Source organism: Heterodontus francisci, chromosome 3 (assembly GCF_036365525.1).
Source record: "Heterodontus francisci isolate sHetFra1 chromosome 3, sHetFra1.hap1, whole genome shotgun sequence".
NCBI lineage: Eukaryota > Metazoa > Chordata > Chondrichthyes > Heterodontiformes > Heterodontidae > Heterodontus > Heterodontus francisci.
In genome coordinates, this window is record NC_090373.1 from 23,952,687 (window position 1) to 23,966,399 (window position 13,713).

Here is a 13,713-nt window from a genome sequence, read left to right on the forward strand (position 1 = left end):
TTGCGTTCCAGTCCTTGTTTACCAGTTCAGCTTTAGTTGAACTTCCTTTCAAAAGTTCAATTATTTGCAGGTGTCTCAATGTCCACTGAAATCCTTTTTCTGTTTTTAAAAACATAGAATCCTAAGTTTTAATACAAAAAAAATCCTCGTAACAACTGAAATTTATCAGAGAAGGTAGGTGAAAAGTACATTACAATATTCTGAAGCTAATTGGCAATTTAATTTGGGAGGAGTGATCATATCCGGATTTATCTTACTCTGTAAAATGTCATTAATCTGACAAAAATATTGCTTGTTTAAGTTACTGATGTTACTTTATGTAATCTTTGATTTATTTTTCTGTCATCTTCCTAAACAGGATCCAACACAGTTCAGCAAACAGTTAACCGGAGGCCAAGCTGGAAGGGTTCAAAAGAGTCTCTGGTTGCACAGCGACATGGTCCAACACTGATGGAGGGTGTGGGATATCGAGCAGACAGTCCTGTCTCCCAGGTAGAAATGGGTCGACCATTGTCTTCAAGTTCTGGAATAACTGCGTACACCCAGAGCCATCCAGGGAATGGACAGGGGCCTTTGGGAGCAGTGAATGCTCAGAGAGCAAATCCCCCACCTCCACTTCCAGTGAGGAGTGTAACTCCACCACCACCTCCACCGAGAGGACAGACTCCTCCGCCGCGTGGCACCACTCCTCCCCCGCCCTCTTGGGAGGGGAACCAGCAGCCAAAACGCTTCTCTGGAAATATGGAATACATGATCACACGGATATCTCCTGTGCCACAAGGAGCCTGGCAGGATGGGTTCCCGCCAGCCAACCATGGTGCTGCCTCTATGATGAATCCACCACCTCAAAGCCAGAGAGGGATCAGCCCTATTCCACTGGGTAGGCAACCCATTATCATGCAAAATGCCACCTGTAGTAAATACAACTACCCAGCAGGCCGAACAGGCCACCAGAATGGATCGGCACAACCAGATGGTGGACACTTTGTGCCGCACGCAAGTGTTATGGGAGGAAACCCAGTGAGTCGTCAGCCACCACCATACCCGCACTCTCAGTCAAGCCGACTCAGCCCCACTGCCCTACAGATGCAAGCAGGTGGGGCTGCTCCTTCCACCTACAGCAGCAACCTGAATGGAAACGTTTCACAGTCTGTCATGGTGCCGAACAGAAACAGCCAGAACATGGATCTTTATAACATCAATGCGCCTACAATTGCATCTTCGTGGCCACAGCAGCCTCCATCTCAGCCCCAATCTTCAGGTGGAGGCCCAGAGATGCCCAACTGGCACCCTTCCCAAAATCTGAATGCACCTGTACGGTCCAATTCCTTCAACAATCACCTTCTGTCCAACCGGCAGCCTCATTCCAACTCCCAGCCATCCGCCACCACAGTGACTGCCATTACGCCTGCCCCCATTCTGCAGCCTGTGAAGAGCATCCGCGTACAGAAACCCGAGCTGCAGACTGCGCTCGCGCCCACTCACCCTCCCTGGATGCAACAGACCGGTCCTGTTCCCGAGTGTTCAACTCTGGCCGAAGCTCCAAGTTATCAACCTCCACCTCCACCATACCCCAAGCACCTGCTTCAGCAGAATCAGTCTGTGCCACCATATGATTCCTTAAGTAAAGTCCACAAAGATGAGTACACAGCAAAACAGTCCATGTTACCAGTGGCTCAGAGCACAGAAGAGGAAGAGCACGAGAAGGCCACCGAATACGGGGAACGCTTTGATGCCACAGAGAAGGAAAAGAAACAGATTACGACGTCACCTGTCCCAGTGCGGAAAAATAAAAAGGATGAGGAACGTAGAGAGTCGCGAATTCAAATTTACTCCTCGCAGGCCTTCAAATTCTTCATGGAGCAGCACGTGGAGAATGTGCTGAAATCTCATCAGCAGAGGTTGCATCGCAAAAAACAGCTGGAGAATGAAATGTCGAGGGTAAGCAGTGTACTCTTCTCTCCATAAGGCACTTCATCTACACAGAACATCCTTCAGGCAGTCTTCCCCCCCCCCCCCCCCCCACCACTGACCCACCCCCTTTGTTTGTTGCCAATGTCTGTGAGCAGCCAAGAGGGTAGATAGGTGAAATGGAACACCGCTCACTGTTTCGCACATTTCTTTCCTGCTTTCTGTGAGGAATACCTCCTGTAGCCAAAACATGTCACTGCCATTACACAGCCTTAGACCGGAAAACCTGACCATCAGGGTAAGAAGACAGATATAGAAAAAAATTAAAATCAAAGGGCAATCTTATGAATTTTGAGTTTTCCCCTGTGTCTTGGATCAAGATGTGAGCCTGGGCTCAGAGATAGCACTCTTGCCTGTTCATTCAAATGCTGGTAGTATCCAGTCCCACTGCAGAAACTTGAGCGCATAATCTAAGCTGCCACCTCAGTGCAGTGCTGCACTGTATTTCGGATGAGATGTTAAGCTGAGGCCCTGTCTGGTTTCTGGTGGATGTACAAGATCCCTTGGCACTATTCGGAGAAGAGCAGGGGAGTTCTCCCTGGTATCCTGGTCATTATTTATCCCTGAACCAACATCACTTAAAAAAACAGTTATCTGATCATTATCTCATTGCTGTTTATGGGACTTTGATGTCACAGTGACTGGACTTCAAAATTACTTACCCTGAGGTTTTGAAAGGTGCTATAGATATTCAATTAATTCTTCCTATCAGTTTCTGTTGTGGAATGGGGTGCCAGAATATCTAAACTTGCCTGTGCTCAATATACTAAACTGTTATCCGGCAGTAACTGCCCAGCAGATCAGGGTGATTGTCGCCATTAAGCCATTCCTGTCCTCCTTTGAGGACTGGGAAATGTTACATGTTCCCTGACTTCGGTGCTTGATTAAGATGCAAACTGGAAATCTTACACTTGTAGTATATTGCCCTTCCAGCAAGCAGCCTACTTCATTTTTCAGTTCAACAACGTTTATATACTTAGCTGACACTTCATACTGAATAAGGTATTACGGTAATTTAGACAAAGTGAAAGTAGGTGTCCACGCTGTACATCTGGTAGTGTAACTGAACACTGAGGACTATGCTGTTTGGGTTGTTAAATTAAGTAGATCAATGCCAAAATCAACTGAATTAATTGTGCTGTGTGAATTGTGGCTATTGCTAAGAGGGCTTAGTGAATTTCTGTATGTATAAAATAAGTTGGCAGGCAAAAGGATACTTGAGCTAAGCGATTGGCTGAATATTTGTGTTCAAGAAGTTAGATGGATTTGGCCTGAGATCCCGAGCTTGAATCTGCAAGAGGGTAGGCAACTGAGAAAGTTAGCTCTACAGTTATTACTTGTCAGTAGCAGAGCATAGAAGTGTTGGGGTAATAATGTGTGCGTGATGCAGTATCTTGGATCTACAACAAAACCAGGATAAATTAACATTGTTAGATAACAGTTGGAGTACTATGTGTAGTTCTTAACACCCCATTCCAGCCAGAATATCAGCAGTGGAAAAGGGTGCAATCATAGCCAATCGAGAATGATAGGAATGAGTCGTTATTCTTAGGGAAGCAAGGGCTGTAAAAAGAATTTAAAGAGGAATCTAATAAGGATTTTTGCAATTGTGGTTTCAGTATTAATAAAGCTGCTAGAGTAGATGACTGATCAGTGGGAAATCTACAAATGAGATGATCCTATGCAAAATAACTATCCTACAAGGAGAAAAGAGGTGCAAGAAGAAGAGTTCTTTGTATAAACTAAACTGAAACTTAAAATGGAAGGATGTGATAATCATGAATATATAAAGTGTAATGGGATGGTGAAAAGGGAGATTTGAAGGGTTAAGGTAAAAATGAAAAGGCTGTTAGATGTTAGGAAAGTAAATTTGGGGTATCAGATGTGAATAAAGAACAGTTGTAGCTAAATGTAGAAAAGGAATCGATTCTGGGAAAAAATGAGCAGAGCTCAAAGTGGATAGGTTACCAGATACTGAGGGAAAATACCCTAGGCTGTTAAGATAGTGTTAATTATGATAGCCACAAAATTCAATCCTCAGCTATGTAAATTGTGCCATCGGACTGGAGGGTAGCTGATAGAACACCTTTGTCTTTGATGGGAGAAAAGAATCATAGATTCATTTACGGCATAGAGGGAGGCCACTTGGCCCATCGAGTCCATGCCGGCTCTCCATGGAGCAATCCTGTCAGTCCCATTCCCCCAGTCAATCCTAAAACGTGTTGACCAGAAGTAGACACAATACTCTAGTTGGGGCCTAACCAGAGCTTTATAAAGGTTTGGCATAACTTTCCTGCTTATGTACTGTATGCCTGTATTTATGAAGCCCAAGAACCCATATGCTTTGTCCTGCCACCTTCAAAGATCGATGCACATGCAACCCCAGGTCCCTCTGCTCCTGCACGCTCTTTAGAACTGTGCCTGTGGCCTCACCCTATCCCTTCTACCAAAATGCATCATCTCACACTTGTCTGTATTCAATTCCATCTGCCACTTGTCTTCTCATTCTACTAGCCTATGTATGTCCTGTTGCAGGGCTTCATATCATTTTCACTGTTTGCCATTCCTCCAAGTTTGGTGTCATCAGCAAATTTTGAAATTCTACTGTGTTCCAAGATCCAAGTCACTTATATATAGCAAAAAAAGCAATGGTCCTAGCACTGACCCTTGGGGAACACCACTGTCCACCATTCTCCAGTCTGAAAGACAACCATTTACCAGAACTTGCTGTTTTCTGTTCTTAAGCCAATTTTTTTTATCCAATTGGAGATTGACTCTGCCATTCCATTTTGTTAACCGGCCTTTTATGTGATACTTAATCAAACGCTTTCTTAAAATCTAAATAGACAACATCCATTGCATTCCCTTCAGTGACCTTCTCTGTTACTTCATCAAAAAATTTAGTTAGATTAGTCAAGCGTGATCTTTTCACAAATCCGTCTTGGCTATCCTTAATTAACTCAAACCTCTCCTAGTGCCTGTTGATTTTTTTTTCTCTGATTATTGTTTCTAAAACCTTACCCACCACTGATGTGAAATTAACTGGCCTGTAGTTGCTAGGACCGTCCTTTCTTGAATAAGGGTGTCACATTTGCCACACTCCAATTCTTTGCCACCTCCCCCATATTTAGGGAAAATTGAAAGTTTATGGCAAGACGTTCTGCTTGGGGAGACAGTGGCATGGTGGTAATGTCACTGAACTAGTAATCCAGAGGCCTAGGCTAATGCCCTGGGGACATGATTTAAAATCCCAACACGGCAGCTTGTGGGATTTAAATTCAACTAATTAATACATTTAATTAACTAATAAAAATATAGAATTGAAAGCTAGTCTCAGTAATGGTGCCATGAAACTACCATGGGGTTGTCGTAAAAACCCATCTGATTCAATAAAGTCCTATAGGAAGGGAAATCTGTTGTCCTTACTTGGACTGGTCTACATGTGACTGCAGACCCACAGCAATCCGAAATGGCCCAGCGAGCCACTCAGTTGCCAAGGGAAAGGCAACAAATCTGGCTTTGCCAGCGAAGCCCACATCCCATGAAAGAAAAAAAAACACTTCCTTTAGCAACCTGGGATGTAAGCAATCCAGACCAGGTAACTTATCTACCCTAAGCATAGCCAGCCTTTCCAGTGTCTCCACCCTTTTGATTTTTACCTTATCCATTGCCTCTACTCTCTCCACTTCTACTGATATTTTGTCAGGATAAAGAATAAAGTGGCAGTCTTCGGATGCATAATTCAAGATAAAATTAGTAAGCATTTAGGATTGTATGGGTTAATCAAGGACAGTCTTCATGGCTTTGTCAAATGCAAGTTGTATTTGATTTTTTTTTGAAGAGGCGACTGAATGGATGCATTAGATATGGTTTGCCACAGGGAGTGGTTAAAGCAGAGACTAATACACCAAATGGAAATCTAAAAAAGTATTTGAAGTGGAAGATGATACAGGACATTTGTTTTAGATTGCTTTAGCAAAGAGCTGCCACAGACATGATGGGTCAAATGGCCTTTTTTGTGTTCTGAACCTTTATGGTTAATTTTCTTTTTATTGGTGGCGGTTGAGGGAGGAAATTTGGCATGAACTACAGGAGAGCTTTTGGCTTTTCTTTAGATAGTGCCATGGAATCTTTAACATCCACCTGGTTTTAGAGCCTGCAGGAAAGATGGCAACTTTGATAATGCAGCACTCCCTCGGTATTGCATGACAGTGTTTATCTGCATTTTGTGGTCAAGTCCTGGAGAATGGAGCCTTTTGATTCAGGTGAGTATGATGCCAGCTGAGCCAAACGGACACTCAAACCAATATACAGGCACAAAATCCAAATTTATAATAACAAACACATGAAAAATGGAATAGTTCAGGAAAAATGTTTGAATTTACACTCGCAATTTCTCATCAGCTGTAGGAAAGCTACCTGCTGATGAGAGCAAGGGCCATCATTTCAGCTCCCTACCCACAGCTTCTGTACTTTTCTTGTGGTGCCCATTCTCATATTTGCTTAGTTTCAAGCACATGCAAGGTTTCTGCTCCTCAGTATCTCATGGTACCTGTGTGCATGCATCCTTCATTAGCATTGGTTAAAATAAGCTGGAACAGTTCGGAATAGTGTTTTATTTCTTTAAAAAGGACAGGATGCTTGTTCCTCTCCTGGGTTCAGTCCTGGCTTCTTAACCATCCTATTTCAACGCCATTCCTCAAATGTCCATCTCATGATGCTGTTCTCTCATGGTTCAGTTCTGTTTGGCATTTTGCTTCCTCCAGTGGCTTCTTCTGTGTCCTTTTGATCCCCAAAATACTTCGAGTTGCATCCTTAGCCCTCTCCTCAGATACCTCTAAGTATGGCATCACCTTCCACATGTATTCCCACATCTCTCTACTTTCACCATTGAATCCATCACCATTGCTACTCTCTCCAGCTGCCTATCTGACATGAAGATCTGGATGAGTCCCGTTTAATAGTGTTAAAATCAAAGCAACCTTCCTTAGCCCTCACCAACATCTCAACCTCTGCACAAAGCTTCAAGTACGACTGCAAATGTGGTCAATGAGCATGACATTCAGTCCTGACACTTTGTCCCACCTGACTTGATTTATAGATCCACAGCTCCAAATTAAACTCCAACACTAATGCACTTTCTGAAAAGGCAGTGGAAGTGGATTCACTTGTAACTTTCAAAAGGGAATTGGATATATACTTGCAAAAGGCAAATTTGCAGGGCTACAGGGAAAGAGTGGAGAACGGGACTAACTTAACTCTTCAAAGAGCCAGCACAGGCATGATGAACTGAATGGCCTTCATCTGTGGTTTAAGATTCTATGCTAACTCCATTTATTTGTTCTTGGCAGTGACAGATTAAATCATTTTTAGCAGATGTGCCCTGCAGTTGGGATCTCCCTGCTTGTCCTAAGTTCTGTGGAGTTTCCAGTGGTGTGTGGAAGATGCAGAGGGATGAATAAAGGTTGATCTAGCTAGTAGTTTATCTTCATTTTCCACACTGCTACTGGCTGTACTCTCAGGCCTTGAAGAATGTACATGTTGGTGTTTTATTCCTCCTCTTGAATAGTGTTACTGGCATTAATGCAAGCACTGTCTTTGTATACTGCTTGGTAACAAGATAACCATCTGAGAGTTGGTTGACTGTCGACCCTTTATATAGTTCCCCAGATCAGGTTAATTCCAACAATGTGTGGAATGCATCGTAAAAGAATAAAGGCACTATTAATCCTTGTGTACATCTCTAACCAAAACCTCATTTTATAGTGACTGGGATAATTGTTCAGTTTGAGACATACAACTGTATATAGTTGGCAATGAGTCAAATTGGACATGGAGAGTTAAGTGTCATATTGATCATTCAACGTTGTTTTAAGGTATCAGCCTTGACTCAGCGGTAGTGCTTTCCTCTCTGAGTGTGAGTTTTAAGCCCTACTTCAGAGACTTGGGCACATAATCTAGACTGACTCTTCAGTGGAGTTCAATGTTTTTGGAGGTGCCACGTTTCGGATCAGACATTAAACCGTAGTTCTGTCTCAAGTGGATTTGAACGACCCTTTAGCATTATTTGAAGAAGACCAGGGGCGTTCTCCCTGGTTTACTGGCCAATATCTATCCATCAACCATCCCCACCAAAACAGATTATCTGGTCATTATCTCGTTGTTGTTTGTGGAACGTTGCTGTGCACAAATTGGCTGCGTGTTTCTCTGCATTGCAATACTAATTGCACTTCATTGACAATGATCCAATTTGGGAAATCCTGAAGTTGTAAAATGTGCAATATAAATGCAAATTCCTATTATTGAACTGAACTTGTATTGTTTCTTTGTTACCTAGCAAATCATAACCATAATTTTAATAACTTTAATCATTTATATTTTAAAATAATTTAATTTTATTGATTTTCTTTTCTCAATTGGTGGGAATTTCTTGATTCAATTGAAATTTCCATGACCAGTACTTTGATGAGCTGATTGAGTACTGAACTGCAATCTAATCTTTTCTCTCCCTCCCTGATGGTTAGGTGTCTCATCTCTGGTCTGTGCTTTGAGGGAGGGGTGAAATCCAAGATAGCAAGAAGCAGGAGAACAGTTTTCTTTCAGTAATTGCCCTGATGATAAAAGCAGATTCTCAGAAGTTACCTGTTTCAAAGCCTTGAGTTCCTGTCGTTGGATTGAGTTGATAATTAGAGGAAGACAAAGAAGAAATTGTCATGCTTCTAATCGCAGGGAAATTTTGGGACTGAAGTGCCCAACTCTTGTTACCTTAACTGTAAACTTTAGAAACTTTTATGTACTAATTACAGCATTAATGCCACTCAGTATTATATTTTCAGTTTGTGCTGACATTTCTTTATAAAATTGCACAATGAACATTTGAATGCTTAAAATACTAAGTACATTATATCTGCAATATGTTAAATTCTAATGTCCATGTGCATTTCCTATCAGCGTTTCAATAATAAACTCCTCTGTCCACATTTAGAAAGGGAACCGTCTATCTCAACTTGTCATAATGTAGTTGCAACCATAGACCAGCGGGGAGTGCTGCACTGTTAATACTGTAATTACGGCATGGCAGATTTACAGAGGCAGTTTACATTTTATAGGTGGACATAGGAATTTATAATGAAAATATAGAAATAAGTACCGAATGTATGATAAAATTGGGATTGAACTGCGTCTGTGTGCTCTTGTCCAATAACCACCACCATACCCCCATCCCATTTCACCCAAAAACTACACGTGGTCTTAACACTCCATATACAACACTATAGGAAATTAATTAGAAACTGTTTAATATTGTTGTTCTGTTCTTGAATACATTGTACACTCTGCAGTCAGAACTTGTATCTTGAGGGGCTTTAATTTGAAAATTTAATCTGTCTTTGTTTACTTGTAGGTTGGATTGTCAAAAGATGCCCAGGATCAGATGCGCAAAATGTTGTGCCAAAAAGAGTCCAATTATATTCGCCTAAAAAGAGCAAAAATGGATAAGTCCATGTTTGTGAAGATCAAGACCTTGGGAATAGGTGCGTTTGGGGAGGTCTGCCTAGCTCGGAAAGTAGATACCAATGCACTGTATGCTATGAAAACACTGAGGAAGAAAGATGTGTTGCTGCGAAACCAAGTTGCTCATGTGAAAGCCGAGCGAGATATCTTGGCAGAAGCTGACAATGAGTGGGTGGTTCGACTCTATTATTCATTCCAGGACCGAGACAACCTTTACTTTGTGATGGACTATATTCCAGGAGGAGACATGATGAGTCTGCTAATCAGAATGGGCATCTTTCCGGAACCTCTAGCACAATTCTACATTGCTGAACTGACCTGTGCCGTGGAAAGTGTTCACAAAATGGGCTTCATTCATAGGGATATTAAACCAGATAACATCCTGATTGACCGAGATGGCCATATTAAACTGACTGACTTTGGGCTGTGCACTGGTTTCCGATGGACCCACGATTCCAAATATTACCAAAGTGGTAAGTAACATTTACTAGCACCTATGGTATGAAGATCTTGCTGCATTTGGAAAAATTTTAATAGCTGCTCTGTTCAACCATTGTAGTCCTGGGATTTGATAATTGAGACAATAGTTAAAGGCTTGTTGGCAGCCTCACTCTTGGTGGAAGTGCATTGATTGGGACTTCTGCATGCCTGTGGCCAAGGACTTTAACTTGCCTATCTAATAATTTGAACCAGAGGAAGATATCGGGCAGTGGCGAGCACATGGATCAGTATCATTTTAGATTGCTCTCTCAGAGCTGGCACAGACACGATGAGACACTTGGTGGCCTCCTGTGTTGAAAATCTCTCTGGTTATAGTTCTGTTTGTCCCTTCAGTTCTCTCTCTCTCTCTCTCTTTCTCTCTCTTTGTCTCCTGCAATATGTTTTGGGATGTTTAAATGAGACTAATTCAAACTTTAAAATAGATGTGTCTTTTAAAGTCTTGTTTTGTTCTTTTCATCACTCCAATAACCTTCACTTCTCTTTCTCCATATGTTTCAACATCTACTTGCTCCTACTGCAATTTTACCATCTGCAAAGGCACCCTCATTCCTGTTTTGCCATCTGCTGTACACTTTCCAATTCATACTGCTGTTTGGGTACCTGTTTCTCTTCCAGTGCCGGGGTTCTCTCCTGGATATTTTTGTTTAGCCCCTGGATCAGCCCCTCTGTGCTTCACAACAGCTTGCTCTTCCTTTCCTCAATGTGCTTCCTTCACAGGAATCATTTGCAACTAGACACGCTATCCACTACCAACACTTGACTTTTTCTGTTTGAAATCCATGACTTTATACTTAAGTATGACAGTTGTTTCAGCAGTGATGCAACTGTAAATCTGTGACTGAATTTGACTCTTTGAATGCAATCATAATCCATCCTTGTGCTGGTTCTTGCTTCCTCTTCTTGTCAGCCATGGTTCAGTTGGTAGCACTTAGCTCTGAGTCAGAACGTTGTGGAATCAAGTCCCACTCCAGTGCAAAAATATCTCGTCTGACACTCCAGTGCAGTGCTGAGGGAGTGCTGCACTGTCAGAAGTGCTGTCTTTCAGGTAAGAAATTAAACTGGAGGCCCTGGGTAGACACAAGATCCCATGGCATTGTTTTGAAGAGCAGTGGAGTTTTCCCTAGTGTCCTGGCTGATGTTTATTCCACAACAAACATCACTAAAAACAGATTATGTAGTCATTTATCACTTGCATATATCATTGCAGGGAAGCATGCGTTTACATTTTGTGTCCACTCCTTTATTCTGTAATATTGAGACTATCATTCAAACTGGAGGAAGTATTCTATTTTATAAAATTTTGGCAGTGTCAGGACTGTGCCGTCATTTTCTAAATCTACTTGATTGTTTAGGTAGATACTCTATGCATTGTAGTTCTTTCCCATATTTTGTAAGGGTTGCAAACATTCATATTTTATTGGAAACTTGTCTCATATCTTGCATTTTGGCAGTCCCTGGCTAGGTAAAACTATATAGTGGGTGTACTATGTGGATGTCATTAATGGCAGGAGCATGTTCAAAAATCTCTTACAGTAAAGGAATGACAAATGATTATACTGTATTATCATACATTAGCTTTGTGTTCAATCAAAGCAATTTAAAAGGAGGAAGTTTTACAAAGCTCCTATCTGGGTGAGGAGTTTTGCTGGACAGGAGCGCAGGTCAGAGATAAAGAATATTAACTTGACTTTAACCCGCATTCCTAACTGGGGAAAGAATCATTAGTGACGCATGCAGTTAATACTTGCAAGAAGTAAATTGGTTGCACATTATGAAATTTGTTTGGGGAGTTCGATTACAGTAGATGCAGTGGTTAGCAGCAGGTCAATGCATGGACACCCAGAGTAATTGGGAGAGTAACATCGACTCTGGACCCCATGAAGTCTCATGGCATCAGGTCAAACATGGGCAAGGTAACCTCCTACTGCTTACCGCCCTCCCTCAGCTGATGAGTCAGTACTCCTCCATGTTGAACACCACTTGGAGGAAGCACTGAGGGTGGCAAGGACACAAAATCTACTCTGGGTGGGGGACTTCTGTGTCCATCACCAAGAGTGGCTCGTTAGCACTACTACTGACCGAGCTGGCCGAGTCCTAAAGGATATAGCTGCTAGACTGGGTCTGCGGCAGGTGGTGAGAGAACCAACTAGAGGGAAAAATATACTTGACCTTGTTGTCACCAATCTGCCTGCTGCAGCTGCTGCTGTCCATGACTGTATTGGTAGGAGCGACCACCGCACAGTCCTTGTGGAGACGAAGTCCCAACCTCACATTGAGGATACCGTCCATCGTGTTGTGTGGCACTATCACCGTGCTAAATGGGATAGATTTCGAACAGATCCAGCATTGCAAAGCTGGGCATCCATGAGGCACTGTGGGCCATCAGCAGCAGCAGAATTGTACTCAACCACAATCTGGCCCGGCATATCCCCCACTCTACCATTACCATCAAACCAGGAGACCAACCCTGGTTCAATGAAGAGTGCAGGAGGGCATGCCAGGAGCAGCACCAAGCATACCTCAAAATGAGGTGTTAACCTGATGAAGCTACAACCCAGGACTACTTGCATGCCAAACTGCATAAGCAGCATGCAATAGACAGAGCTAAGAGATCCCATAACCAACAGATCAGATCTAAGCTCTGCAGTCCTGCCACATCCAGCCGTGAATGTGGTGGGCAATTAAACAACTAACTGGAGGAGGTGGCTCCACAAATGTTTCCATCCACAATGATGGGGGAGCACAGCACATCAGTGCGAAAGATAAGGCAGAAGCGTTTGCAACAATCTTCAGCCAGAAGTGCCAGGTTGATGATCCATCTCGGCCCCCTCCTGAAGTCCCCAGCATTACAGATGCCAGACTTCAGCCAATTCGATTCACTCCGTTTGATATAAATAAATGACCGAAGGCACTGGATACTACAAAGGCTATGGGTCCTGACAATATTCCGGCAATAGTACTGAAGACCTGTGCTCCAGAACTTGCCACACCCCTAGCCAAGCTGTTCCAGTATAGCTACACCACAGGCATCTACCCGGCAATGTGGAAAATTGCTCAGGTCTGTCCTGTACACAAAAAGCAGAGCGGCGCAGTGGTTAGCACCGCAGCCTCACAGCTCCAGTGACCCGGGTTCAATTCTGGGTACTGCCTGTGTGGAGTTTGCAAGTTCTCCCTGTGTCTGCGTGGGTTTCCTCTGGGTGCTCCAGTTTCCTCCCACATGCCAAAGACTTGCAGGTTGATAGGTAAATTGGCCATTATAAATTGCCCTTAGTATAGGTAGGTGGTAGGGAAATATAGGGACAGGTGGGGATGTGGTAGGAATATGGAATTAGTGTAGGATTAGTATAAATGGGTGGTTGATGGTCGGCACAGACTCGGTGGGCCGAAGGGCCTGTTTCAGTGCTGTATCTCTAAATAAATAAATAAATAAAAAGTCTAACCCGGCCAATTACCGCCCCATCAATCTACTCTCAATCAGTAAAGTGATGGAAGGTGTCATCAACAGAGCCATCAAGCAGCACTTGCTTAGCAATAACCTGCTCGGTGATACCGAGTTTGGGTTCCGACAGGGCCACTCAGCACCTGACCTCATTACAGCCTTGGTTCAAGCATGGACAAAAGAGCTGAACTCGAGGTGAGGTGAGAGTGACTGCCCTTGATATCAAGGCAGCATTTGACTGAGTATGGCATCAACGAGCCCTAGCAAAACTGGAGTCAATGGGAATCGGG

The 13,713-nt window shown here is 43.0% G+C and overlaps 1 protein-coding gene across 2 annotated transcripts in view; it reads left to right on the top strand.

Moving 5' to 3' along the window:
- lats1 (large tumor suppressor kinase 1) overlaps positions 1 to 13,713 on the top strand; it is a 35,562-nt gene that overhangs the window by 12,018 nt on the left and 9,831 nt on the right. The window contains exons 4-5 of one of the 2 annotated variants that reach the window (XM_068020179.1): positions 359 to 1,941; positions 9,374 to 9,956. In XM_068020179.1, coding sequence (XP_067876280.1) covers positions 359 to 1,941; positions 9,374 to 9,956 — 2,166 coding nt within the window. Of the gene's footprint in view, positions 1 to 358; positions 1,942 to 8,495; positions 9,335 to 9,373; positions 9,957 to 13,713 lie in introns of those variants that run through there. The other variant, XM_068020180.1, reaches the window with a different exon arrangement.